The 27975-nt window shown below is 44.8% G+C and overlaps 1 protein-coding gene across 4 annotated transcripts in view; it reads right to left on the minus strand.

The window, feature by feature from the left end:
- The window catches only part of FRMD4A (FERM domain containing 4A), a 357683-nt gene that overhangs the window by 258374 nt on the left and 71334 nt on the right, over positions 1-27975 (minus strand). Inside the window, exon 1 of one of the 4 annotated variants that reach the window (XM_039730874.1) lies at positions 14649-14675. The exons of the other annotated variants lie outside the window; for them this stretch is intronic. Within the exon in view, the coding sequence (XP_039586808.1) occupies positions 14649-14660 (12 nt within the window). The 5' untranslated portion in view covers positions 14661-14675. Of the gene's footprint in view, positions 1-14648; positions 14676-27975 lie in introns of those variants that run through there. 4 annotated transcript variants of the gene reach the window in all.

Here is a 27975-nt window from a genome sequence, read left to right on the forward strand (position 1 = left end):
CATCAATAATTGCACAGTTTGAGTTTGTGGCTGCCTCATGACAGGTGAACACAGCTCCTAGCCAGCCTCCAAACCTTCTACCAAAGCTCTGCTGCGTTGCCTAAAGCACAGGAGTGGCCCAAGATTTTGTCCCAGTGAGCAAAAATCTGACACCATGAAACCTCCAGAAAAAAGAGCTAGATCAGACTGGAGGAGAGTTTTCCTTCTTGCCTGGAAGATTGTCAAACAAATCCCCAGGAAAAACCTCCTAGCCAGCTCAGAATGCCAGTTTCAGAGGGGAATAAGCAATATTTGGGATTTGATCAGCTTTCATATGGCATTGGGATAATGTGAGGGTTGGTGTTCTGTGAGTTCTTGACAAAGGAGGTTGCTTTCTCTGAGCACACCACAAACTCACTTAAAAAGAGCTCTCTCTGCCAAAGCAACAAATACAACAGTGGTATCACTTCAGATTGACAGACATTGCTTTTTTTCTTTATTCCCTTCATTGTTTTTCAATTCAGTTAGAAGGCATCCACGGCCTTGAGGGACTACAAACAATCACATTTGGAATAGTACAGATGTAATTCAATCATTCTCCTTTTTTTCTCACTGAGACTTGCTCATTCACTCAAATATCCTTCCACTTTCTTCTGCCTTTCTATATAAGGTAGGGGATACCCTAACACTATGCCAGGTATTAATTAATCTCTCATAATCAGCTGGCTGGAGGACCCTGTTATCACCAGAGATTCTTTTAGAATCAAGCCAGAAAACGTTGTGTTGAAGGATTGATGCCAAACCATGGCTGAGTCCTCTGTGGAATTACCTCCTGTATGTGCCACAGCAGCAGCACAGGCCTTCCCAGGCAGCCCCAGCCCCGGGAGCCCCAGCAGTCACAGCTAATTTGTGCATATGCTGCCATTGGATGGGTGCCACACAATTAAGAGGATGCCCTCGAGGCATTGACATTCCCCATCTCCCAGCGAGGGCGGTGGGAGGAGGCAGCAGAAGTTTATGGGGTGTTATCCATGGGAGTGTGTTATTTCAACAGCATTTGTACAAATCTGTGAGGACGATTCAGAGCTGGGCAGGGAGCCAACACGAAGAGGTTTCTAAGGCTGCAGTGGAAAACTCTGAAAGTCCCTGTTTGCTGGAAGGAGATGGTGACGAGGCAGCATGGGGAGCTGGTGGTGCTGGACTGGAAAATGCTGATTTCACTTCTGACCTGTTCTGCCTGGGACCTGGAGACCTGGGGTTACCCACACTCTTTAGGGTGTTTGTAACCCCTGCTCCCAGAAAAAGGCCCATCAGCTAGATCCCTGTGATGGCTGATAATAAAAGGAGTATCAAATTCTTCATCCCTCCTGAGGAAGAACCGAGACACTGAGCAGCAAGGACGCCAGTGTTCCTCAGGGCCTTGGTATCAAACCAAAGGACCTAAAAGTTCCAAAGGACCAGAGCCAAGACCTTGCCATGACAAAGTCCTCTCCACCAGAGAACTTCTGGGGTGCTGGGCCCCGTGGGTGAGCTTCTTTGGGCTACCACAGAGCCTCTGCTCCTGGGGAATCCATCAGCTGAGTGCTCTGAGCTGCTGCTGCAGCCTTGACTTAGACTGAGAGAAATGAGAGAGGAATGGTCATGCTTTGACCAAGACATCTTGGAAGCAAGCAGACTGGAAAAGCTTTGACAGGGAAATTTTAAGCCAAATTTCCACCCTGTGCTGCTCTTAGAGACTCAGTGAGTCCCATTACTGTCTGGCAGAGGGATCTTGGCTCCATGGTCCATCCCAAGCTGTGTCCAGACGGTCAATCTCTAGGACTACCTAGGAATGGTAATAATCTTTGGCTTTGCAAGTCTGGCATGGACAGGACTGTGTCTATCCTCTTTATTAACATATTATAGGGAGAAAAGCACTTGGTACCACCCCTCCCTGCCTCACTCCTACATTTAAAAAGCCACAAAATATATAGAATAAATGAATTAAAAATACTGCACTTTCAGCTGCACTGTTTTTTGGAGAATTACATTCTCTGCCACCATTAGTGCATTTATCCCCCAGTGCTAAAATGTGTATATTGAGGTTTCAGCACTGCTGGCTAATTTAGGAGTGCTGCCATCATCATAAAAGGAAGAAAATCTGTTCAAATCAAAACCCCACAAACAAACTATGACCTTATTCAAATTTAAAAAACCCCAACAGCTGTGGTAGGATGCCAGAGAAGCCACGCAAGATGCACAGCATTGATTACTGTGAAATAGTGATTTCCCTTCAGCCCACAGACCCCACTGTATCTTACATTCAGAATTCCAGAGCACATCTGTGAGCCTTGTTGGGGCTGGGAAGTAACACACACCAGACCTCACTGGGTGCTGCAGGTTAAATATTGCACTTAGGTTTTATGGAGCAGAAGAGTAGATAAATTCTGTCAAATTAATGTAAATGTTCAGCTATAATTTTTGCTTCTGAGAGTCTTTAAGTGCTTCTTTTAGGGTGTGGAAATATTTCAGTGTTTTTCATTTTGTGAATCGGCATGAATCTCTCCTTGGTCCTGACATTCAGTTTGGTTTTGGTTTTGTTTGTTGAATTTATAATTTTTTTGCTGGAAATTAGTTTTAAATAATTCCTTGTTCTTGGTCCTTTTTCTACACTTTCTGGAGCATCATACAGAAAAAGGAGCGACCACACTCTTGGCTGAATTCAAACTGGCACAGATCCTTCAAGGAACAGCTCCCTCAAGGGTGGTGGTACAACACAAGTTTGCATCACTGACTCTCTGCCCTGCATTTCATTCCCTTTAGGCTTCGTTTTTTGACACTAATTCTTTTACAACATACGTAATAGGCAATGTAGCTTTATTTCATCTCCCTGTTTGTTCTGTGGGTGATATCTCCCAGGGAAGATTAACGATTTAAGCTGATTTAATGGTGTGCATATTTTCCACAGGGAAAAAAAGATAAAAGAATTAAAAAAAAAAAAAAAGAAAAGTAGGGAAAAAAAAGAGAAAAGAGTTTAAAAAAAAAAAGAAAAAGAAAAGAAAAAGAAGCCCCTTCTCTTTCTCTGCCCAGATTGAAAAATGTTATCTTCTCTTGAGTTTTTGGGTTTTTTTTTTCTCCATTGATACTTGTTGTTTTCCAGCCTTTGATAGTCTTCTAAACAATTTTACCATCTTTCTGTACATGTGTAATGTTCCCATATTAATGTGAATCATTCCCACCAATAAGCCTGGGACTGGGCTGAGTGCATGAGAAGCTAGAATTTATCTCTACTGAGTTTCAGGAGTTTTGCCAGGAAAGCCTTTGACCCTACACTATTGTAGTCCCATTCACCTGCTTGTTCTGCAACCTTTCCCTTTTCTTCTTGCTGTATCCAGGAGAAAAGCCAGCTCACTTGGCAAGAGAGGTTTGTCATGTCTGTGGGAGAGGTTTGAAATAGTGGCTGATGTTTCCCCTGCACTTGCGGAGGCACCAGCACACTGCTACCACCCATTTAAAGGGATGCTCAAAAAATCCTCAAACCCAGACACACGTGACAAAACTGTGCTGTAAGCCAAAAATAGAAGAAAAGTACTTAGAACTTGTGAAGAGCTGGTTGGAGGTTAAAGAAATGCCAAAAAATACTTTTTTGTTAATTTTTTTCTTCTCAATTTACCTGACAGTCTACTTCAATAATAATGTGGTGCTTACTAACTAGAAAATGTTCACTCAACAAGAATGCAAAGGTCATTAGTAAATGCACAAGAGTGATTTAAAATAGGGTAACTACTGGCATATGCAGACACATATTTCTAAAAATGAGTTGCAACACATCATAAAAGTCACACCCATTTCACAAAACTTTCTTTACTGCCCTATCAAGTGGGGAAAAGTAAACAGATCAACTTTCATGTGGACAAAGACATTTATTCCAGGCAAAGATGGCATACAGAGAGATGCAAATGGGAGGACACAATTCCCTCCCCACCCTCAGCACATGGTTTTCCACAGTGCTGTGTTTTTGTTTGTGCATTCAAAGCTGCCCAGCATCTTCACACAGTCAGTTCAGCCCTGCTCACACCTACTCCCACAGCTGTCTGTTTTGTCAGCCTGGGTTACTCCAAAAAGGTGCAAGGAGAAATTACTAACTGCAGTCAATTTATCTGGGATTCTTCGAGGGAATGAATAACATTAGCTTAAGTAAAAAAATAGCCAGGTAACAGCAGTCATGTGCTTGCTGATATTACACACTGCATTGGGTGGATATCAGGGTGAAAAGTTAGAAAAGGCCAGGCATGAGTGGATGTTTCATGATGCAATTTTTGATTGCATGATCAGATGCTCCCTTCACCCTAACCTCTGCACCCACATTTTCCTTCTTCCTTGTGTGGGGTGGAGCTGCCTTAAGGATGAATCAGGGAAGGTGTCTGCTCTCTAAAGGGCTCCTTGGCATTTGTGGCAGACAGAAGGTGCACAGGCAGTGAAGCTGAGGAGTGCTGCAGAAGGTGAAGTCTTTGGGTGAAGATATATGGTGATGAGTGACTCATCTATCCCAAACTTTTACTAATAATCCCTGATATCTAAGCTTTATTTTTGGGTTTCTGAGAGACACTCCTAGCACACGACTTGAAGAAAGCCTGGGCTCTACCAGAAGGGAATGGTGAGGGACACAATGAACACAGAAAGTGCTGTATGATGTTGAGGATATAGAAAAGTCAGAAATGGCCAAAAACTGAAAGAGACCTTAAATGATTCCTCCATGGCTCGTTCTACATCAGTTAAACAGAGACAAACCAGAGTATGATTACAGGTTTGATGAACTCTGATACTACTGTAATTGTTTCAGAAAAAAATACACAAGAAAATGAATAATTCTGTTTTCAGGGCAGTATTCAGTAAATAAGACCTAAGGTTATTTGGAAGGAAATGAAGAAAATACAAAATAAGGGTTAGCTGCTCATTGTCTGAGCACTGTCCATCTTATGCAGGAGACAAGAAGAAACCCATTAAAAAAAACATTTGTGGGACTGCACTGTTAGGTGGGATAGGGCTGTAGGGATGTCTCTTGCTCCAGTATTTCCCAACTTTGCATCTTGATGGTGTTCTCCCTTTAAAAAGCAGCTTTACAAGAGTCATTTTATCACCCACATAGAGCTGGGACAGGGGGTTTGGGCTGAAGGGGGCTTCCATGCCATGGGCACAAATGCTCCATCTCACCTCTGCCTCCAGAACTTATCTGTTTAGTCCTGATTGCCTCTTCTCAAACTCCTTTTTCCAGCCCTAATCCTCTGTCCACACCCTCCCCTCCTCCTAGACTGTTTATTCCAGCTAGGATTGTATTTCCTCTCCACTTGAGCCTTTTTTTCCACGCTGCTGTGTCAGCCTGGATCCCAGGGATGCAACACATTGGGAGTCACCAGTTTAAAAAAGACAAGAACAGATCCTGGCTTAAAGCTCAGATGAGCAGGTTCCAGCCTAGGTATTTCTCAGCCATCCCTACCAGGGTGCCATCAGTAGCAGCAGAAGTGCCACCCAAATTCCAGTGAGGGTGTGAGCCTTGAGGTGCTGGTGCCATGGAGAGGTATCTGATGTTATGAAGACACATTTAATCTCTCATCTCACCTGATCTCTCTCTAAAAACCACAATACATTAGGGGAGGGGTTGTGCCAGCCCTAATGAGGCTAAATATTGTCTTATTTGTGCCAAATAATTATTTGGCCTGATCATGGAATATTTGCTGAAAAGATTAGGCTTATAAGTAATTAATCTTTCTGGAAAAGAATATCAGTGGTACCAGATAATATTCTAACTCCCTCTATCCAAAACAATTTAATCTCTTCTAAATGAAATCCATTTTTCTACAGAAAAATTACTTCCACAGTATTATTCAGAACCTGGCCACAGAGAGATTCAACTTTAGATGAAGCAGTAATAATTTCACCTAACTTCGTATTTCAACTCCTAAGTTACTGGAATTAATTGAGCGTGTAATTAAGGAAGGGTTTTCTTACCAATATGCTCATGCCTATAATTAAAATCTCACACAAATGTGTGTGTGCAAGAATAGGGCAGGGCAGAGAAGAGACCAAAGTGTCTGACAGGTTTACATCAAAGGACCTGAGCTCCTGCAGTTCTGAGCCAGAGGGAGGGGAGGAAGGGAAGACAGGACTGGCTGATAACTGACTTGATATATTGTTTTTGACCTCCTGTCTTCAAAGCCCCAAGTGGTTTGAGTGCTGCCTACCCAGGAGATGTCTTCTGCCTTTAATGTTCCTTCTGCACAGCCAAGCTTTGCAAGTGCTTGTGCCACCAAGAGCAGAAGGGCGATGGTATCTGCCTGTTTCCAGAGGGACTGGAATGGGTTTGGCTGCTGCTTTGGGCTTTGCCTCATCAGTGCTGTGGCCCAGGGGACCCTGTGTCATGTCCTGAGAGCCACCACTTTCCTCTGGTGTTTGTTGCATGGGAGAGCCATGAACAAGATTTTGTGGGGCGGGGGCGGGGGGGTAAAGGAGGGGTGCATTTTTACTGCTGATATTTATACTGCATTTCCTACTGAATCAGCCTTAAATAGCTGCTCAGCCTGTTGTATGGAACCCAGGTCAATAGCTCTGCCTGTTGCATGGGAGAGCAATGAACAAGATTTTGTAGGGGGGGAAAAAAAGAAAGGAGGGGTGCATTTTTACTGCTGGTATTTATACTGCATTTCCTACTGAATCAGCCTTAAATAGCTGCTCAGCCTGTTGTGTGGAACCCAGGTCAATAGCTCTGCCTCACCACAGCTGCGTTTGGGGAGATTTTACTGCTCTGAACATGTTGAGTGCTGGGAAGCTGCAATACAACACTGCCACAACAGCTGAGCTCCTGCCCAAAAAGATCCAGGGCTTTCCCTAAAAAAACCCAAGCAAATCACCAAAATGGGGACTTGGAGCTTGAAGAAAAGAAGGCAGTGAGTCCCTTAGCTGGTCTGCCATGTGTTGTGATACCTTGTGACTGTATGAGGGAGTGGGAAATCACTCCCTCACAGGATAACCAAGCCAAGGACCAAGACACCAAGGAAAAACAGGTGTGGATGAATGTTGCATGAAAGTTTCCCTGAAGAGGGAAACTGCTCTCTCATTTGTTTGATATCTGCTGTGGTCAGGGAAACAGGACTTTGTATGTTTATTGGTATTGCAATATGCTTATAATTCACATCAGAAAGACACCTGCATCTGTCCTCTGCTCTCCTCTGAACTGGAGCAACATGAAGGGCTGGGGATTTTTTGTCTTGCTGGTTGAATTCCAAATGGGGTCAGAGTTTTGGTCTCACAGATTTGGTGGGGTTTATACTGCAATGTAGATAAAGGAGGCATGCTGGACAAGCTAAGGTACATTAGGTGTGTGTTCTCAGGAAGAAAGCTCACACACCCAGCTGCACACATATTTTACATTTATTCAAACCCTGTAAAAAAATATAAGAAATAGCTGAGCATTACTGAAGTCCATGCTGGGGTGCTCAGAGCTATGCTGGTATGCACTGGTCATGGATCAGACATTTTTTACATGAAATGTGCATCATGCAAGTGCTTTATTTCCTTCCATGTAGTCCCAAACGCTAAATACATGCACTCCCTACCATCACTGCCTTCAGAATGACCTAATACACCAGGCAGATGTGCAGGACAGCTGTTTTCCTCCATAGATAAGTACCAGGCTGCTTTCTGGGGCAACCATCATTTTTTGCTTCACAATCATCCCACTAATATCTTTCTCATTTTTTCAGCTTTCCCATATTTGCAGCAGTTAAGACTTTGTGACCTTCCCCAGGGAATGCAACCTGTGATTCACAGCTAAAGAGTGGGTGTCTCTGTCTGAGTTCTGCTTTTGAAAAGGATGGCAAATTGCCTCGACAATAGCTGCCATTAAGTAAAATAATGAAATGACTGGGAAAATGAGTGTTCACCAGTGTATTTTCTCTGCACTTCCTAAAAATGCCCGTGACCCACACACTGAGCTAGCAAGCTTTATGCTGTCAGTGCCACCATCATCAGCTTTCTTCCCTCCAGTCTGTGCCTTGCCATACTGCATTTAAAATGTTATTATTATTATTATTATTATTATGTTGTGGTTGTTGTTGTTGTTCTTGTTGTTGTTGTTGTTCTTGTTGTTGTTGTTGTTGTTGTTGATATGATTGCTATTATTAATTTTATTTTTGTACCTCTGTGGTCTTTTCATAGCCCCCCAGTGTGCTTTTCTATGAGGTCCCATGGAGGCCAAGAGAAAGTCTTTTGGCACTTTCAGCAAGTGAAGCCACATGAAGGTTTAGGGAAAGTCAGTCCTTCCTGAGCACCTCACCTACAGCCTGGTTTTGCACAGGCTGAGCAGACAAGTGAAAGTCTTTTGGCACTTTCAGTCAACCTCAGCCACATGAAGGTTTAGGGAAAATCAGTCCTTCCTGAGCACCTCACCTACAGCCTGGTTTTGCACAGGCTGAGCAAGACATGGACAACTGAGGCCAGGGTGCAGGATGGTTTGGGCTGGGACATGGTGTTGGGCACTGGGAAGTGAGCAGGGCATGTGGGAGCAGTTCCTATTTCCATTCCCTGACAGGAACCGGTGCTATTTGATACACAATGTGAGAGCTTTGGTCCCCAAGGCATGCTGTGATCATTCCAGGCCCCAACACAGCAGTGTGCCAAGCCTAACTGCACCTCCCAGCAGTGTGGTCCTGATGCTGAGCTGGTGGTGGCAGAGAGGGGATCAAACTGTCTGTGAAAGACAAAGCAATCCAGCATTGTGATTATCCTGGTTCATCTCAGGGGCTGTCTGACAGTCATGGGAGAGCTCAGCAAGAGCTGAGCCCACTCAGCCTGGTGTGCAGCCAAGGGTAGATCCTAGGACAGTGTAGGCTGGACTCAGTTGTGCTCCTGAGGATGCTGGGAATGGGCAGCACCCCCCAGGCTTTGGATCCTGGATGAAATACCAGAATCTGAACCACCATCCTTCCTCCTTAAAAGCTGAGGCAAAATGCTCCTATTTCCTCCTAACCTTCAGGAGGGAGCATTTGGGGACAGGGATTGTGTTCTCACAAGCCAGCACTAAGCACACAAGTCCCTGTGCTGGATTTTGAGCTCCTGGTGCTCTGCAGTGCAATTCCTGTTAGCAGTGCAGTGTCCAGCTCCAGGACACCCTCTCTGGACAGTAAATAACCCACCCCTGGTGTGGCTGGGTATGAGTGCAGGGCCCAGTCAGGCATGGAGCTCGCTGCTCTGCTGCAAAGCACAGCCCGGGAGGAAAAATAACCTTTCAGTTTTATGTTCAGTGATATATCGTCTTTAAATCTGAATGGGTTTAGGAAATGTTACAGAACAAAAACTGCTCTGCTTTTCCAGAGGCATAATGTTATGGTACAGTTGTTCCAAAGCCAAACTCTGCTCTGCGTTATGCCCCTACATCCTCTCTCCCAGGTATTTATTAAATTATGATTAACAGTAGCCAACACAGGACTTCATTATTTCTTGAATGGCCTTTCTTTTTAACTATCTACGAGCTCAGAGAATTACATATGGCCTCATTAACCTCCATGTCAAACTGATAATAAGGCAGGGAAGGAAGTACCCCTTCAGCTGCTCAACAGCCTGAGCAGGGGCCCTGTGCAAGGGCTGCTGAGGGAACACCAGCACTTCCCAGTTCATGCTGTGAGCTTCCTGTGTCTGTGGGTGGTTGCACTGGAATCTGAATATTGTGTTTGTGTTCATGCTGCCCATGTGAGGTCACTGCATTGGGGAGACCAGAAGCCCCAGAAATAAATGGCTTTGGAAATCTCACTCTGTAGGTGTCATCAGCACCAGAGTGTGTCTGTCATGGTGGGATACTCAAAAGGAGAGTGAAAAACATTCAGCTGTATCACAGCAGGGATCTTAGACTCCATAGGAGCAACACGAATGCTTTTGGAGGGATGGGAGCAGCTTTAGTCTTTTGGTCTTTTGGTATTCTTAAAAACACCAGGACTGGTTTCACAACATACGTAAAGGAATTATTCTGCCTCTTGGCTTCTACAAGAGTGCTGTAAAGTGATTTTAATATTCATAGCTGTCCAGACAGTGCAAGATCCTAACCTGAACTTCTGCAGGATAGTTTGAGAGATGAAAGCTTTGAATCTGTTCAAATGTTTTGCAGCATGCAGCTGCACAAAAAAAAACCCTGCTTATATAAACTTCTTTTCAGTGCCATCCAAGAAGGGTGAAAGACTACAGCAATCCACAGGTGTAACTCAGACTCCAGACTTTGCTTTCCCAGGGGTAATTTCCCCTCCTGACTTCCTCCCCAACAATCTCAAAGGCCAGCTGTCACAGCCTTTGCTGTTTAGGATTCTCGGGGTATAGTGTACTTTCCAAAGTTTCTCTGCTTTGAGCCACTGTGAACTTCTCTCTAAGTAAGGCACAAGGACAACTTAGCCATTCTTTGTGAGAAATCCAGTGGTCAAAAACTAAGTGGCTTTGAAAGCAGAGCCAACAGGGTTTAACAAACCAGCAGTAACACCATGGGAGTTTGCTAATCCCCAAAATCTACAATAAACAGATAAAGTTAATAAGATTCAATAAACGAGAGCAGCCCCATTAATGCTTAAAGAGCACTATCTAAATACTACACACTTTATTTACTGAGTTCCCTTGCTGAATTTGCTGTACACGGGAACACTCAAAATTCATTATCTTTGGATGCAAAGCTTGGTAAATTCGACAGTAATTAATCTCCATTTACCCTCCGCGTGTGTTTCTGAACAGACGAAAAGTTCATTGAAAAACTTCTTTCAGCCGCTCTGAAAGAGAAGCAGTGCTTTGATAAACAAAAAAGCACCAAACACAGGCTTCTGAAAGGAAAATAGAGCAGTAGCCAGCTCTGCGTGGTTCGAGCCAGGTGCTCATTGCAAATTCAGTAGCATGCACTGGCAAGTGTCAGCAACAGAGAAACTAAAATTACTGAAATTCTTATGCCAGTGTAATTTGCTGAAGGCAATGCACTGAGGGTTAAGGCAAATTGTGCATGTGTTGAGGATTATAAAACAAATTAAAATGGAGGCTAACAAAAGGACTGCAATATTTATGCATTTCTTCATTCTTTTCACTTTGTGGTACTCAATCAACTTCACAGTCTCTTAAGGTGGCATGGGGACATTGCTATTGTGTACATTCATTTGCTCTGAAAACAGGGGCTCAGACATCCTAGGCTACAGAATTTAACTGGTTCTGGTAATATTTATAAGTACCTCTATTAACCTACCAAATATTGACAACCCACCCATTACTTCTAATCAAGTGAAATTCAATCATCGGCACAAAAAATGCAGTAACTTTGCCATTCAGTGCATTCTACTCATCTGCTTCAATTTTGATGTGCCAGCCCATTTTACCATGTATCCCTTTCCTTTCCCTAGAATGCCTGCATCTGTGCACCCTGGTTATACAAAAGCAGAAATGTTTTAACCACCCATGGCTTGCTGCAGTGGAGTCCATTAAACAGTAACGTGCTTAGTGTTTAATACCCAATTTACCAAATATTTTAATGAGTTTCTAAAGTACCCACTGTATGATCACCCAGCATGGCCCAGCAACCAAATGGGTTATTACCCTGTGGAATGAGAAACAAGTCCTCTATGAAATAGGCTCCTGGCTGTGCATTCCCAGCCCTCTGCTGGCAAGCCCTGCCGTGGAGCTGGCTGGAGAAGTGAGGACATGGTGTCCATGTCCCTGTCCAGTGCGTCAGCTCCAGCCTCTCCTGCACAATAAACTGAACTTCTTTAGCCAAGATGTGCCCACCTGTCCCTCTGTCAGTGGAGTGACAACCTCTGTGAACAATAGGGACCAAAGAGCTGACAGCAATCTTATTTTCAGGTGTCACCACGAGATTCACCCAAGCCCACCTGCAGGGATTTAGACCTCATTTTAATTCCAGGGACGCTTGCATTTTGCTATCAGAGGCAGATGTAGGCTGTCCTCACCTGCTGGTGACAGACTGTGAGAAGTGCCTGCAGAGTCAGCTCCTGCTCCTACTTACCCATGGAAACAAAGAAAATTCTTTGGTTTTGGTTTTCTGTCTAGATTTGAGCAGGCTAAATAGAGCTGCTTGGGACTCTAAGGATGAAATGGAGTCTTTATTTGCATTTCACTGTGGCAGGGAGATGTTTTCCCACAGGTTCAAGTCTTGGAGCTCCCAGATTCTCCAGGCTCTTTCCAGGCAGCTCTGCCAGAAATGACCAGAAGCCCATTGTCCTTCATGTCACTGAACAAACCAAAGGACAAAAAAACTTCTAACTAGCCCCCAACATTTTCAGCCTTAGTGTAGAACAAGTGACAACAGATGGGATCAGACAGACGGGGGAATAGAGGAGATAAAACGAGGCAGTATCAGGGAGTGGAACAGGCAGGGGTCTCGGCAGCCTCGCTGTTGTCAAATTTTTTTGTGTAGTCATCACATACTAACATTGTATTTGGGGAATTAATAGATTTTACACTTGATTTTCTGGCAAGGAGCAGGGAGCCACTGCCAGCCGTGAAGCATCTTGGAAATGAGATAAGTTTTCAAATCTATTCAAGCGATCTGTGCGTTGTTGTTTCTCTGAAAGGTGAAGACATAAGGGCCAAATCCTGACCTTTATTTCACAGAGTCTGTTTGAATATCTCCATCAGCTGCCATGGAGCTACTCTGGATTAACAGCAACGTAACACCAACGTCAGGATCTGGATCTTCCAGAGAACCCTGCTGATCTTACATCATTGCAATAGCTGATTTAAAATCACATTTCTTTGGCTTGAGAAGCTTTTCCCACACACAAAGGAGGTCAGAATCTCTCTCTTTCTCTAATATTAAGGCAGATTGTGATCCAAAGGATCATGTCTATATTCCCAAGCATACTCTTCTATAGGATCAATAAATTACTTGACAGTGGCAATTGAGATTACACTTTATGAATGGTGTTACTGGGATTTACAGTCCAGCTATGAAGCAGATCAGATGAACAAACAGAATACCCAGTCCTGGACCACTTCCCTTACTCTACTCTGTCATTTTTATAGCTTCACACATGCTGCAGGTGCTGATACTACACAAGTCTGACTGTAATCCACCCATCAGCCTGAGAACTCACCAGTCCTGGGAGAGACTGCTTTCAGCAGTCATTTCAAGCCTGGTAAGAGGAGCAGAATGGAAACATCAGCTAAAACGATGAAAGTTATGTTTTCTAATAATGGAAATGAGATGGAAATGTTGGGCAGCTGCTACAGGTTTCCTCTATTATCTGATTTTAAAAAAATAGTACTGGGAAATGCCTTGCAAAGCCTAACATTAATGTATGTATTCCTCAGTAATGAGAGATATGAATGGCTGGGTTTATAATCCCTTATAAATCTTTCATTCTAAAAACTGCCCATAGCATTGTTCTTGGTAATGGAGAGCTATATGAAGTTGGCAGGTTCTTTTTTAAATTATCAACTTACTGTTCAAGACAAAAAAACTGAATTAAAGTGGAAAAAAAAATTACTCCCCTGGAGAATTGCAGTGCAGACATTTGCTGGCAAATTATTTTTATTTAAATCACTTTTCTTGGTTTTAATATTGAAAAGACTTTAAATCATTGAAGAGCCTTTAATTTAGGATAGTGAATGGCAGGGATGTAATTGAGAGACCAGACTAGCTAATCTGCTTCAGCACAGGGGCTGGACCAGACAATTTCTCTGATTTTTTTCAAGTCTGGCATTTATAGAAAGCAACTCTGGTCTGACTGCCCCTTCAAAACTGTTTGCATCTAAGACATACAAAGACACCCTGTTGCCAGCAAGAATTGCCAATTCCAATTCTTCCAGTCTTGAGATACAATACAACAGAGTTGGATTGAATGTGGTGATGGACTGAAATCAGAAGGATTTACCCAAGACAGTTACCACATGGGATGGAAGCAGTGACTAAATAAAATGCAATCAGGATTCAGTCTATCCCCCAGGACCACAAAGAAATAATGGCATGGGAAGAAATTTTACAAACTAAGCCATCGCTGGTTTTCCTCTGTCTTTTCCTCACTGGAATTCAAGTTTCTTTAATACTGAGGATTACAGTCAAACCTTTAAAGAGAGTTGAGAGCGTGAGAAGGCAGCAGACAAGTGCAGCAATTCCTTAGCTCTGCACACTCACTCTCTGTTACAGCTTTCTGGTCTGGGTCCACAACAAGAGGTCTGGCACCCTAGCAGGGTGTTTGGGCACAAAATCACCCACTTTGCTGGTCGGTGTCCCCTTTTCTGCTGGAAACACCAGGGGTAGCCCGGTGTCCCCATCCGTCCCCGTGCCGCAGGTACGCTCCCCCGGCTGGCTCCCCGGGGAGCACGCACAGACACACAGACACAATGAGAGCCTCCAACTGGAAATACACACCAAAATATGGCTGTCTACTCCAAAAGGCAAACTCATTTACAAAGGTCACCTCTGTCGAGGAGGAGTGATGCGTTACTCCCCTCCTGGAGGCAACTGCTGTCGCTCCTCTGCCGAGTTGCATTCACGAGCATAGTTTTGAAAAATAAGAAAGGGGGAAAAAAAAAAAAAGAGACAGGAAAGAAAAGAGACAAAAGCCCGGCAAGCCCCCTATTCACAGAGCTCGCCCCGCAACTCCCCTTCCCCTCGTCGGGTAAATTGAGCTTCAAAAGACATGAACATCTTTCCCTACCTTCGTTCTCATCGGAGACAGAAGCCCTTCCATTTTGGTCCGATCCTCATGCCAGTCCCGGTCCCCCAAGTTAGTATCTCGTCTCAAGCATCCCACACGAACAGGAGCATGTCAGGGACGGCCAGCGACACCCTTCCCGGGAGCGCAGCCAGCTGCCAGCCCGCCAACTCGCAATGCTCCTGGATGGAGAGCCCTTCCTCCCGTCCCTCCTCCCTGGCTCTCTGTGCATAATCCGCCCGCAGCTATGTTTGTACCAGCGCGGCTGACAAACGATCCCTGCCTTACGTAATGCATTCAGCCAGGACGGGCGATCCCAGCCCGGCCTCGGGGACCCTTCCCGCAGCGGGGGAAGGTGCGGGACCCTGCCCTGCCTATTGTGCCTGGAGCGGAGCTGCCGAGGCGCGGGGATGATGCTGCTCCGCTCCCCCCGCCAGCCGGGGAAACTTCGTCACCGTGGAAGATCGTGGATTCCCCGGTGCTGACTTAAAAGGGTGTAATCCTCATTCCAAGCCTCAGCCCAGGAGGTTTTCCCTGCTCGGGAAACGCCAACAGTTGGAGCATTTTCTGCTGGGAGCGTTTGCTGCCGGCGAGTGACCAAACCCACGCTGAAAGGGAGTTCCTGTCAATTGTCAGCCGGGAATTCAGGGAGAGAAAGAAAGAAAAGCGCACTAAACAAAAGGAATATACTCCTGCAAAGTTGGTCAGCAAAAGATACTCCCTGAATGCATTTCTATTAGCATTTTAATTCAGATCAGAGCGTGCCTTTGTGGAAAATTCCCTGATTGCTCCTGCTTTATGCATTTTGTTTTCCATCGTGAAGTGATGCTAGGACTGAAGGTCTTTCACAGAAAAATCCAACTGAAAAGCGAGCTTCACACCTATAAACACACCAGTGCCAGACCAGTCCAAAGTAAAATCCTTTTGAAATGCCATCAAATCAGCACAGCTGCCCATCACTGCTCCGAAGGTCAGCTCCCCCAGGGGCCACCCCACTTCCCAACACAAACACAAAAAGGATTCCCTTCCTCATCTCAGGGGGTAACCTTCCACATACCAGTACCCAATTGCTGTCCAAAAGCAAAATTAAAAACCCTGTTACACCACCAGAACTCGATTTTCAGTGTTAGAAAAATCACTGTCAGGCAGGGTGGAGCATATTACAGGTGGAAATTTCTAATTCCTTTAACACCAACTCTTGCTACATGCTACAAGCTACATGCTCAGGGACAGTCACTGTCTGATTCATGCACTAAGCTGGATCTGGTTAACTCCTGAAAATACCACATGTTCTCTGGATGATGATGGGGATTCACTTCAGTTAGCTTCCCCCATCTAAAACTCTGCTTTCCAAGAGCCAGCCACTGGTCCAAGCCAGACACTGAAGGTCCTGCAAAACCAAAAGGAGGGACCAGTTTCTTCTCAAAGCCATTGGCTACTCAGACCAGGGACCATCTCTGACCCCATGTATCCTTCATGCTCAGCCCAAGCTCCTGGAGGCTACACTGAGAAGGAGAAGGTGCAATGGAAAATGTTCGTGGTTGGTTCATGGTATCCCAGGGTGCAAAGCCTGGCATGAACCCAGAGACAGATAAAACTCCTGCTCTCCGAGCCCCAGCAGAAGTGCTCCCAGACAGTGACATACATGAGGATGTTCAACCCCACACATCCCTTTTCTGCTCTATCTCTTCCAGTCCTTTTGACCATGGAGATATTGCAGTTTAAGGCCAGTTTTCTTATTATTCTTTATGGGGTAAAAAACAGGGAGGGGAGGTGCCCCCTACAGTGATTAATATTAATTTCAAACAGAATTAACTATTCTTTGCCAAATTCAGGTTCTTATCAAACCTGAACGAATCTGATCATATCATACTGAAGGCAGAGATAAGTTTTCCAGAGCTAAAGAGACTGTAGAATGCTGGCAGGCTCATCCATTTCTTGCTGGCTGTATATAAATGTGTTTTGCTATTGGTATTTCCAAGACTTTTAATAAGACTTCGAATAAATGGCAGCAGGAATTCCAGGCTCCAGTAGGACAAGGCTGTTGTGATATTTCTGCTGTACAACATTGTGCCAGGCTCTGATGAAAGGTTTACAAATCTGTGCCTCTGTGAAGCATCATCTTGTCCAAATTGTCAGGGGAATTGGACTGTCCATAGCCTCAAGAGGACATAAAGGGAGAGGAGCTTTTGGGTATTTTGGAGAGGTCAGGTCAGGTGGTCCAGATTTAATGCAATATGATAATATGGATGGTGCTCCCATGGCAGTGTAGGAACGCCCAGCTCTCTTAAAGCTCAGCTCTGCTTTGAACTAGGCTACACCACAGTGCCTCATGAGCTTCCCTATGTTATCTCTGTTTACAGGCAAAAAAAAAAAAAAAAAAGTATTTCTCCTAAAGTCCAAAAGAATAATTCAGTCTGGGACCAGAAAAGCAAGCTGGGGCCTTTCTGGTTCAGCAGCACTCAAAGCCTCTCTGATCTGAATGGATTGGGAATTGTGCTGATACTGCATGAGTCAGAGCGAGCCCAGCTCAGCAGGATGAGCAGGAATGGGAAAGAGTATGGTGCTGTTTGAGCAGCACCAGTGGCTGTGAGCCAGCAGTGAGTCTCCCTATCCAAGGAGTGCAAGCTGCAACCCCCAGCTGCATCCCAAGGATGCTCTGGGTCCCTGGTTATCAGTTTTCAGCTCCTGCATGGCTTTACCACAAGCCACAGCTGAAGTGTGTGTGTCACAGCAAGGTCTGTTCACATCCACCTTCACCAGTGGGGCCAGGGACCCGAGTGGTTCTGCCTGAGTGTAGTTTTGTCTTAGCTCCTTGGAGAACCTGGCAATCTCCTGTAAAAGCTGGAGCATCACTGGATGGATGGATATTGTGCATCACATCATCCTCCTCTCAAACTCCAGGCACCAGGCGGGATTAGAGCTGTACCAGCACCTAGGCAGATGCTCTGCTTTAGCCTGTGCAGCCACCAGCCTGCCCTCCTTGTGCTACAGGAGCAGGATGAACACTTGGTGTGCTCCAGACTGCTTGCAACCCCTCCTTCACGTTCAGAGCAGTAATTTTACAACTAAAATTGTAGGAGCGAGCTAAGGAAGTTCATCTGAAATTGTGGGAGCCAAGGAAGTTTATCTTCACTTTAAAATGAGAGCTTTGGTTGCTCTAGCTGGAGGAGCAGCGTGTGCCATGGTCTAACACCTCGTTCCTCTGCTGGGCTGCGACTCAGAGCAATGCTCAAATTACTGCAGACTCGTTCTACAGCCTCTGCTCCCGCGATTTCAGATCAAAGGCACTGCACAGGCAAAAGGAGCATGTGAACACTTGCATCCTCATTCTATTTCTGGAGAGGGGAGCAGCATTTGACTCGGATCCTGGGCAGTTACACCCAGTGTATCTCAGGCTCTCCATCTGTAGAAGAAGGGACCAACTTGTCTGGTTCGCACAGGTGTTTCAGAGGTTCATCCTGTCATGGATTCAAACCACCATGTCCTAGAAGATGGGAATATAATCACCCTTAACTCCTCATGGGAGTGAGAAGCCTTGCAATCCCCTCTTCTATTGGCATAATTTAAATGTCTGCTGGACTCTAGACAGCAGACCAAGGCAGATGTCTACGTGGAACCTGGTATGTCCTACCTGGCTTCAGCCTTGGAGCTCCATCTCCTTCTAGGCTCTGCTGACTACCTTGACAAACCTCCACGGACCAGAAAGAGAGGAGATTCCCCTGATATTTAGCCAAGTAGATGTGAATGGGCTGAATTTAGATGCCTGTATGCAGAGTTTAATCTTGCCCTGTGTACCCAGTACTAGGAAAAATGCCCCCAAGAATCCTTATGTTCACTGTCAGACTACTGGCTGAGGGTTCTTGAAACAGCTGAACTCTGTAGTACATCTTTGAGCCCTCAGTTTTCCTCTTGTTCACCCTTTGTGGGTGCATCCAGGCTGGGATAAAATTCTGTGAGCTGAACACTCCTAACCTTCAGGGTGGGGATGCCAGCCCAGATCCAAGTTGCGCTGCCTGTGCCAGCCCTGAAAAACGGAGAGGATTTGGATTCGGACCCAGTCTCACTTCTCTGTGATGCAAAGAGCTGTCAGCTCCTCCTGCCTTCTGCCCCAGCCCTGCCCGTGACAGGGACAATAGCAGAGCAGCCTACCCTGCCCGTGTGCCCCCGGGCGACCTCGCCACTGGTCATTTCATTCATCTAACAAAAGGTAGCATCGCGGTGTTGCCATGGGAACGCCCCGCCAGCTGAGTGGCTACAGCATCCTACAAGGGAGGGGAAAACACCCCAGTCACACACCAGGGCTGTGCTGAAACGTATCTTATATTTAGAACAGGCGGTGCGGGGAATACTAATGAATATTTAACACTCGGAGTGCCTTTCATGCTTGGTGTTTTTTATTTTTTTATTTTTGTTGCATACTTCCATAAGCACAACATTTGCTTCCAAATGGTTTGGATATTATTGCTACTGTGCTTCTCTCATCACTGCTTCTCCAGGTTTCCTTTGCTTTTCATGAAAGCAAACTTTTCATGGGTTACTGAAAAAAAGGGAAAGATTTGCTCATGCTCTGCAAGAACCAGCTCCTTTTAGGGCTTTCTTTTCCCCCCTCATTAAAAATACCTGTTTTCTACAATTAATTCCCTGTGCTGCAGAAAATTAATTAATTAATCAATCAACCTAACTTTTATTCATTCATTCATTCAGGAAAAATCCACATCTGAAAATGTCCTGAAATTAATTTCTTCTATCTTTTTCCTCTAAATGGTCAGCAGAGAAAAAAATGGGTCTAACTGCCCAAAACCCCGAACTGTCAATAATTTAATGTGCTTTATTTAATGACACATTTTTAAAAAAGCAAATATGCTGGACATGGTGGTGAGTCCCACCTGCTACTGCCCAGGCTGTGCAGGCAGATTCGGCACCCCCTGGTGATGAACAAGCTGATTTCATTTTTTTATTTTATTTTTTTATTGAGGATGGCAAGGGAAGTGAGAGCAGCACTGGCTGGGGTGGCATGGGGAAGAGGTGCCCTCCCATATGGGTGCAGCTCCCAACACTGCCAGCCTGGGGACTCCCATCTGCAGAGGTGCCAGGAGGATGCAGCCTGGCACAGACTGTGGGTCGTGCTGATGGCTGGGTGCATCCTCTTTGGGATGGCACTTCCTCTTCAGTCTCCTCTTTAGCTATAGATTAAGTTATAAACAAGATTAAAAATATGTGATGTATCAGATCTCATTCTGAAGCAATCTCCTGGCATATATAAAGCTTTGTTCTCAGAAATGCCAGATTCGTGGCAAGGATTTTAAGAGTGAAGTGTGCTCTTTTTACTAGCCAGTAGCAAGGCACCGGCTCTTTTTTGAGCTTAGCAGCCCTCCAAAAGCTGTTGGGCTTATCTGTGTGCTTCCTGCTTGGTACCACGCCAAGGCACCAAGGATAGAGGCACAATTCAGCTGGCAGCTCCGTCGGTGATGCAAAGGGAGGAGCAGTACTGGGTGTGTTGCTTTGGCAGCACTGAGAAACTGGAGCTGTGTTTATTTGTTGCTGGTTATAGGGCGTATTTTCAAAATGGTGTCGGTGATGCAAAGGGAGGAGCAGTGCTGTACTGGGTGTGTTGCTTTGGCAGCATGGAGAAACTGGAGCTGTGTTTATTTGTTGCTGGTTATAGGGCGTATTTTCAAAATGGAGAAAGGTTTTCCACTCCAAGATTACCAGTGCAGTCCTTTGAGATCTGCTCTGTGTGTTCTCAGGAAGAGGGACTTGCCTCTGAGGAGGTTAAGAGGGGACACACCCCTGCTCTTTGCAAGCTGTTCCACTGATGCAGCATTTGCATGAGTAAGTGCTTTCAAAATGATTTGCCACTCACCCTTACATGGCACCAATTGCAGCAAGGGCTAGAAACTCGAGCTATTTTACTGGAGTTTGTCTTTAAGGCTCTGATGACCTGCTTTTTTCCAGAACAGTTAGGCTGTTTCCACAAAAGCAAAAGCAGTATGATGAATATTAAAGTCTTAAGGTATTAATAAGACTGACTTAGCTGCCTTCCAAATCCAGATGGCAGACATAAAAAAGTCATATCTGAGGACCACAGGTCATTGTACAAGTCTGAGAAGACTGGGTTACAGCAAAGCCAGTTCAGCATCCTGCCCTGCTTGGCAGGACCATCAGGGTCTGTCCGTCCTCCTCCAATAACTGAAATGCATTTATCTCTGTGACACATCAATGATCTCAGCCATTGTTATCATGATTCCTGTTGAGCCAGTGTGGCAGTTTGGGAAGGTAAAGCTGCCTCTATCACATAAATGAACCACCTCAGCAGAGATGGGGACTGATGTGTTTGAAGAAGCAGATTCCCAGGATCAGGCTCTGGCTTGGTGGCTTGGGCAAGGCTCTGTCTACTTTTTTTTTCCTTGCCTTCATCCTGGCTCACTGGGAGAATCTATAGATGATTTGAGGATCTACAGATGAAAAATGGGAGTTGTAGAGATGGGGGTCACAGACTCAAATTGAGAATTACTATGCAAAATCTCTGCCCTAGCAGAGAAAATGGCCTCTGGCAGTCCTGGCTCCCAGCAGGTACAACCACGAGGCTGAGCATCCTTCTTAGCCTTCTGACAAAACATGTGCTAGAAATATGAAGGGGCTTCCTTCCCTAAATAGCAACTGAGCTATATTTTCCTTTTGCTGCTAGGTATATTTGCTGTTCTGGACGTTAACAGTCAAAACACACACAAAGCCTTTCACTAGAGCATTAGGTCTGTGTATGCAGTTTCAACAGTCAGATGATTTATTCATCCACTTCAGTAACCATTCAAACAGGGCACGATACAGAAAGCAACAAACACTGAGTGTTTGTGTTTGGTTTGCAGGAAGAAATCAACAGAACAGGGTAAGAGAAGCTGTTTTTCCAATGTAAAGGGCTCCAATCCCATCCCTGTCAATATCTCTGTCAAACTAAACACCGATTCCCAAAGCTACAACTCTGCTAAAGCACAGCTATTATGCTCTCAGGTAGAAACCTGATTATAGCCACCTCATGTCTGTAAAAACACAACCTGTGATGCAAAGTGACTCCCAGATTTTCTGCAAATGCTCATAAATGCACTTGATGCTCTCTGGACACATCTCTGTGTCTGCTGGAGCAGAAGACCAGCTCTCACAGGGCAGACAGACAAGGCATTAAGAGAAAAATAGCCATTTTTCTGAAGTGTAATATTGTTACAAGTGTGCAAATTCTGGACTGTGGTATTTTGGCCTGGGGAAGAGGAGAAAAGGAGGGAATGAACAGAAGGGCTTGGCATGATGCAGAAATTAAAGATGGCGCAAGGGTAAGAAAGGGGTTGAGAAAGTAAAAACGAATAATTACAATAAATAATAACATTATTGGGGTTGCCCAAAAGGAGTCCTATAAATGTTGTTTCACACAGAGATTTTTTAATCTTTAAAGGTTGGATTAGTTTTGATGCAAATCAGAACCCCAAATGAAAAGAGCCACCAAAGACCATCCCGTCTCCGAAGTGTATATGCAGTTTTGATCCCTCTGAAGGTGAAGGCTGGGGCAGGATTTTGCAGATCTCAGAAGGCATTTCTGCATGTAAAACACCCTGTAGTCAGGAGGATCTCCCAGATGACAGAGTCAGAGGTAGATCCTGCACTCCCCTTATTTGATGGAGTTCTTCACAGGACATAATCAGATGCCAGAGCACAGGACCAAGGGAAACTGAAACAATTTTTTTTGTGATAATCCTACATTTTTTTATTTTAAGTATTTTTATATTTGTTTGTTCATCTCTAATGAATCCCACTCTCTAGAACCAGAGAACTGCTTGAAACTCAGAGTCACCACAATCCCTTAGATTTACCTCCTGGGGTAGGAGCCAGAAATCCCTCCCCTTTCACCTCAGCTGGGGCTCCCATCACTACCCCAAATAAAGGCTGATGTTGGTAGCAGGTTGCCTTGTGCTGTAGTGGGTATTTCTAGCTGTGCCCATGGCTGCTTCAGCAGCTGCCTGTGAGCCCCTCCTCGGGTCCTGTTTGTGCTCCAAGCCCCCCTGGTGATGCCCTTTGGCCACCCAGCTATTGGCCACTGCATGTCCCAGCTGTGATTGTTTCTGACCAAGGCTTCACTGACACTGGAAAGAAGACAAGAGCCAAACAAATCAGAAATCCATTCAGCTCATTCAAACCCTTGGTCCTCTTTCATGAAATTCCCAGATTCAGTCCCTTGGGGCAGGGGTAGTGGGACATTTATGCATCTCCCAGGATGTCAATAAAGATATAAAATTAAGATGCCAGCACAGCATCCCCAGCAAGGCACAGGAGAGCTTCTAAATATAATGAATATATATCATCAGCCTGTTTTCAGCCTGATTTAAACAACAATCCCCACTTGCATAAAAGCCTCATTTGAATTAATATCCAGTGCTGGATATCATGGCACTATTAAATGCTATTAAAATTCAGGGACCCCAGTCTTTCTTTATCTGGAAACAACAAAAAAACTCACCAAGACATGTCAGAGGTGGGATTTATGTCAGCCAACTTCAAATATCTACAGTGTGACTGGCTCCAGCTTAGCAGGTACATTATAATTTCATTATAGTAAGTGGCATGAACTGGCACTTCTAAGGCTCAGTTCCCTTGACCTGTGCTAGGAAAAGGTGACACGTGCCCTTACTGCCTAAGAAAAATGTAATTTTTTGTGTGTTTCTTGTGCCACAATCCTGGCAGAAATAAGGATGACAGCATCTCATTAAGGTTTCTGCTCATTATCCTAGCACCCTGATTGCCCATCTGAAATACCTTGCATGCAATAAGAAAAGCAATCACTGTGATGATGGAGCTGAACTTTTTAAAATAATGGTAGGTGTTCTACAATATGTGTCAAAAACCTGAAATCTGCCCAAAACCTTTTTTTTTGGGACATTTGCAAAGGTCATTCTCTTTGCAAAGTTCAATAAATTAAACAGTTAATTAACATTACACTGAAATCTTAGCATCACCTGGATGTAATGACTGCTAGGCACCCAACTTTCCTCCAAATTTCCTGTAAAGTGTTTCCTTACCTGCTTTTTATCTGCTACTGCATTTGTGATGATACGACCACTTCTTAGCTCTCCTTCCCTCTTTATCTTACTTTGCTTATTAAAAACAATTTAAAATTTGCACATCATTGTGCAAAAACACAGTTAAAGGTCTGGGGAAGAATTCAGTTTAGCCAAGGAAAAAAATCCCTGGCATGGGGTGAGGGGCTTGTCTCTGCTATTGATCCAAAGGCAGCTGATGCTTCTCTTCTGTGAGCCCTTACAGGAGCTATGCAGGTGTAACCCAAAGCATGTAACAGGTGAAAGTCACCCAGAAAGCTTCCAGGGGGATGAAGCTCAGCCTTAGGAGTGGGGGATGGAGGTTTGATCACCCCAAAGAGCTGTAGCCAGGGCTGTCACACACATTGATCTCCAAAGCACCAGCGCGGTCGATGTGGCCGCCGCTGCTGCGCGGGTATTGACGCTGGGCAGCTAAAAATAAACCCGGCCACATGATGGGGGCTGAGGCATTTGTCCATGAGCAGTGGCCTGACTTGTGCCCCAGGGCTCACGCGTGTGGGACAAGAGCAGCTGCACACTTCATGCTCTGGGAAGACCCACAGACCCCTGCTGAAGATTTTGGGCAGCGGTGAGGGGCACTGGGTGGTTTGTTGCCTTGTGGAGCACTGCTGTGTGTCTCCATGGTGAAAGGAACCCACCTTGGGGGTGCAAAGGAGGGACCCAGGTCTACTCTGTTCTCTGCCTTGTAATCCCTTGAGGGTTTAGGGCAAGTTCTGTCTCAAACCCCTACGCACTCGAGTTTATCACTGTGAAAGTGCAGATAATCTATACCTCAGAGGAACATGGCATGGATAAGTCAATTAACTGTGAAATCACAGATGGAAGATGCAAAGAAATGCAAAGGATTCGTTTTGCAGCTCAACCCCGCCAGGCACAAATACATTTTTAGATCCTTTCTTTTCCTCCTCACTAAAAATCCCCAGCAAGCTGCTCCTTATAGTCCTGCTTCATGTGTTAATGGGGCATCCCCACCAGTACCAGCCACATCTGTGGCTCACTGTGCAAGGGGGCAGTGAGGCCACCTGGGCTCAACACCCTTACCTGGGCAGCCCTTGGCCACTGCTTGGCCCTTGCCTGGCAAATGGCACACACCCAAGGGAGCAGCAGCCTCTCCTTGTCTGTGCCATAGACATAGACTCAAACCAGTTGGATTTTAGGGTGTGTTTGGCTGCCAGAGCTGACCTCTACTGAGTTGCCATAGTTTCACTTCAAGACACTTTTTAATTTCTGCAGGACCACACATAGATTTGGAAATCTATTAAGGATGCCTTTCTAATTTTAATGCAATTAAAAAACATCCTTAACATCTTGTGCTTTGAAAAAATGTACAGAAATTTTTTTTTCTCTGAATCAGTGCCCTATGGATAATTAAGTGTTCTTCACTTTAAAAGGTCACTTAGAAACATCACTGGATTTATTATCCACTGGTGATAACCATCTGGGAGGTAAAACTGTCTCACCCAAGGAAAGCTCATACTGCAGCCTCTAAGCACCAGTGTCAGACATGCAGTCCAGGATATCAGGGGATTATTTATCTAGCAGTAGCAAGTGAAGGGGCTCCTGTCCTTCCTCTTCCAGTCCAAACCCAAATCCATTCCCCAGTCCCCAAAACCTGTGTGCCCATTAATCTGGAAGATGTTGGATTAGAAACAGAGCCCCAGGTAAAAGAAAAAACATGCAAGGTAAGAAAAAATAAAAGTGAATTAACGAGGTTTATATTATCTGCCCTGTGAAGAGCAGTAAGTTACAGCAGGAAGAGCAAACACCCATGAGAAGGGGAAGACTTGGATCTGCTGCTAGAGAAATTCTAACACAGGACTCCTGCTTCTGCTTGCAGTGTCATTTTCCAGATCACTGGTGAGAAGTAACTTACTGTATTTTGTTCTTTGCTTGGTTATGTTTTGGGGTTTTTTTTTTAAATCAGCTTTTCTTATGCAGGCAAAGTCCTTAGGCACACTTGGGCTAGCAAAATAATGCTTTTGCTGGTAATCTATTTTGTTAAAAAACTTCAGTGAAGTACATTACACAAAGGCCTCTTTTGCCCTGGGCTGCCCAACCCAGGAGGGTTGGGCTGTAGATCAAACCTTTACCAATAAGCCTTTAAGAATGCAGAATAGGCCATTGTGTAGATCAGCTGATTTCTTGAGTTTCACATAGAAAAGAAAAATGTTTAACAGTCTTTATTGTAGCCTCAGGTATCTAAAGTTTCAGTCTCACTACATCTAAAATACAGGGGCCAGATATTGCATTGGCTAGACACTGAAAAAGCCCACAGTGGCTGTGTGCTGAGCACATATTTCATAAATACAGCTGCATCAAGGAAATAGGAAAATATTTCAAACTGAATAGCAGGCAGACTGGCTTCGTACCTACTTGTCTTAGTTTGTTGGCCACGTTTCCAGCTGACATGAAAAGCCCCCTCTAATCCAAGTGACATTAACTTAAAACCTGATGGTGACATTTCCAGAGCAAATGTACATTCTACCACTATTTCCTTGTCTCACACATTTTGTTACAACGACAGGAGTGTGACTGTGGTCCAGAGAAGAGAACATCCTCTTTTTTCTGGTGCTGTGTTTCTCAGAGATCTGCTGGATTTAGAGCAGCAGGACAAAGCCCTCCTGGCCCCCAGGGTGGCACTCCTGCAGCTGGGCTGGCTGAGCTGGGTGTGTGGTGACTTCTCACTCACTCTGCTTTAAGGGCAGCCTGTTCTGTTGAGCCATTGGCAACACTGCAGCCCAGAAAAATCTCCAAAAGGGAACTTGCTTTGCATGCTGTAACTATTGGTAGGAAATGCAAACGTGGACACCTTTGCAAATCTAATCCTCCCTCCAGGACACATTGCTTCCTGCTTCCTGGCAAACCTCCTTCCCTCTGCTCTCTTCCCCAGGGCTTCAAGAAGAAAAATGACCGGGCCAAGTCTGTATGTGGCCACCACTTTATCAAATCTGAATATTCAGCATGCTTGGCCCTTTCTGGACAGCAAAACCCTTCATCCTGCCTGTACAAGGGTTGGGTTTTGAAACAGTTCCTTGAACTGAAAGGTGCAAACTCCAGCAGAAATGACAACACAGCACATACTGAAACCTTTCAGGGGGAGCTATGTCTCCAGGATAGCTGCAAGGCTGACACTCATTGTCAGCCATTTCCAGCTTGGTTTTCTAAGCACGTGCTTATAGCACTGGACACTGTGTGGGTTCAGAGCAAACAGCCTTTCACTGAAGCATCCCATCTTACCAGGGATTTTGCTCTCCCCTTTCTCTTCTGTTATGTTCAGTCATGCCAGTAGGTGTTCTCTAAAATCATGGCTGCCTCATGTCATGAGGAGGGCTTCTTTACACAAAAAAAGGGCTTATGAGGGCAGGGAAAAAAGTGGCTGATCCATAGTCTAGTGTCTCAAAAGATGTTTGCCAGAAGTCAAATGATCAGATACATACATTAATCCTAATTGTGTATCTACTTCACTTGGAAAGCACCATGGCCCAACTCTGCATATTTCAGCTCTTTTCTGTTCCCTTGTCTCTTGTGGATACATAAGGATTGGCTGCAATTATGTGTTAGAGCAAACTGAAAAAAAACCTAACCCATGCCTCTAAAGAAATACATCATTAGTGTGGCGAAACTTTCATTATTTAAAAGCAACACCTTTTTTTTCCCATAATTTTTGACAATCACATTAAAAAAAAATTAAAACTTGCATATTTTCCTACATGTGGGTATTGTTGAGACTGTCACACCTAATAAGAGCAAGAAAAGACAGATGAAAGCACTGTGCTCATTTCTAAGCAGCTGGGAACGGCACTGAGAAAAGCACAGCAATTGAGATTAAGAGAGAGTCTTCACAGTCAAGATAACCCAGCTGCTTGGAAAATCAAATCTATTGAACATTCAGATTTCATGCAACAAAACAATGCCTTGCTGATAAAGGAAAATAACAATGCTCACACAGATTTCTACAGTCTTCGATTCAGTTTGGAGATAAATGGGCAGTCCTGTACTTTTCCTCTGTAGAAAAAGTCAGGGTTAGCTTTCCAGTTGTGACTATTCATTGCCTCTTTTTTCCAACTCTGAAAAATCATCTTGGAGGTTTGCATTTAATAATAACATACCCCACAATTATCTGGAAGGGGCACCTGCATGGGGAACTAGGAGGTGCAGGTCTCGTTCCTCACACTGGCTTTAAGAACCTCCTTCAGCTCTCCTTCTCCTTCTCCTCAGTCTTCCTA

Source organism: Passer montanus, unplaced genomic scaffold, assembly GCF_014805655.1.
Source record: "Passer montanus isolate IOZ18808 unplaced genomic scaffold, ASM1480565v1 scaffold74, whole genome shotgun sequence".
Classification (NCBI taxonomy): domain Eukaryota; kingdom Metazoa; phylum Chordata; class Aves; order Passeriformes; family Passeridae; genus Passer; species Passer montanus.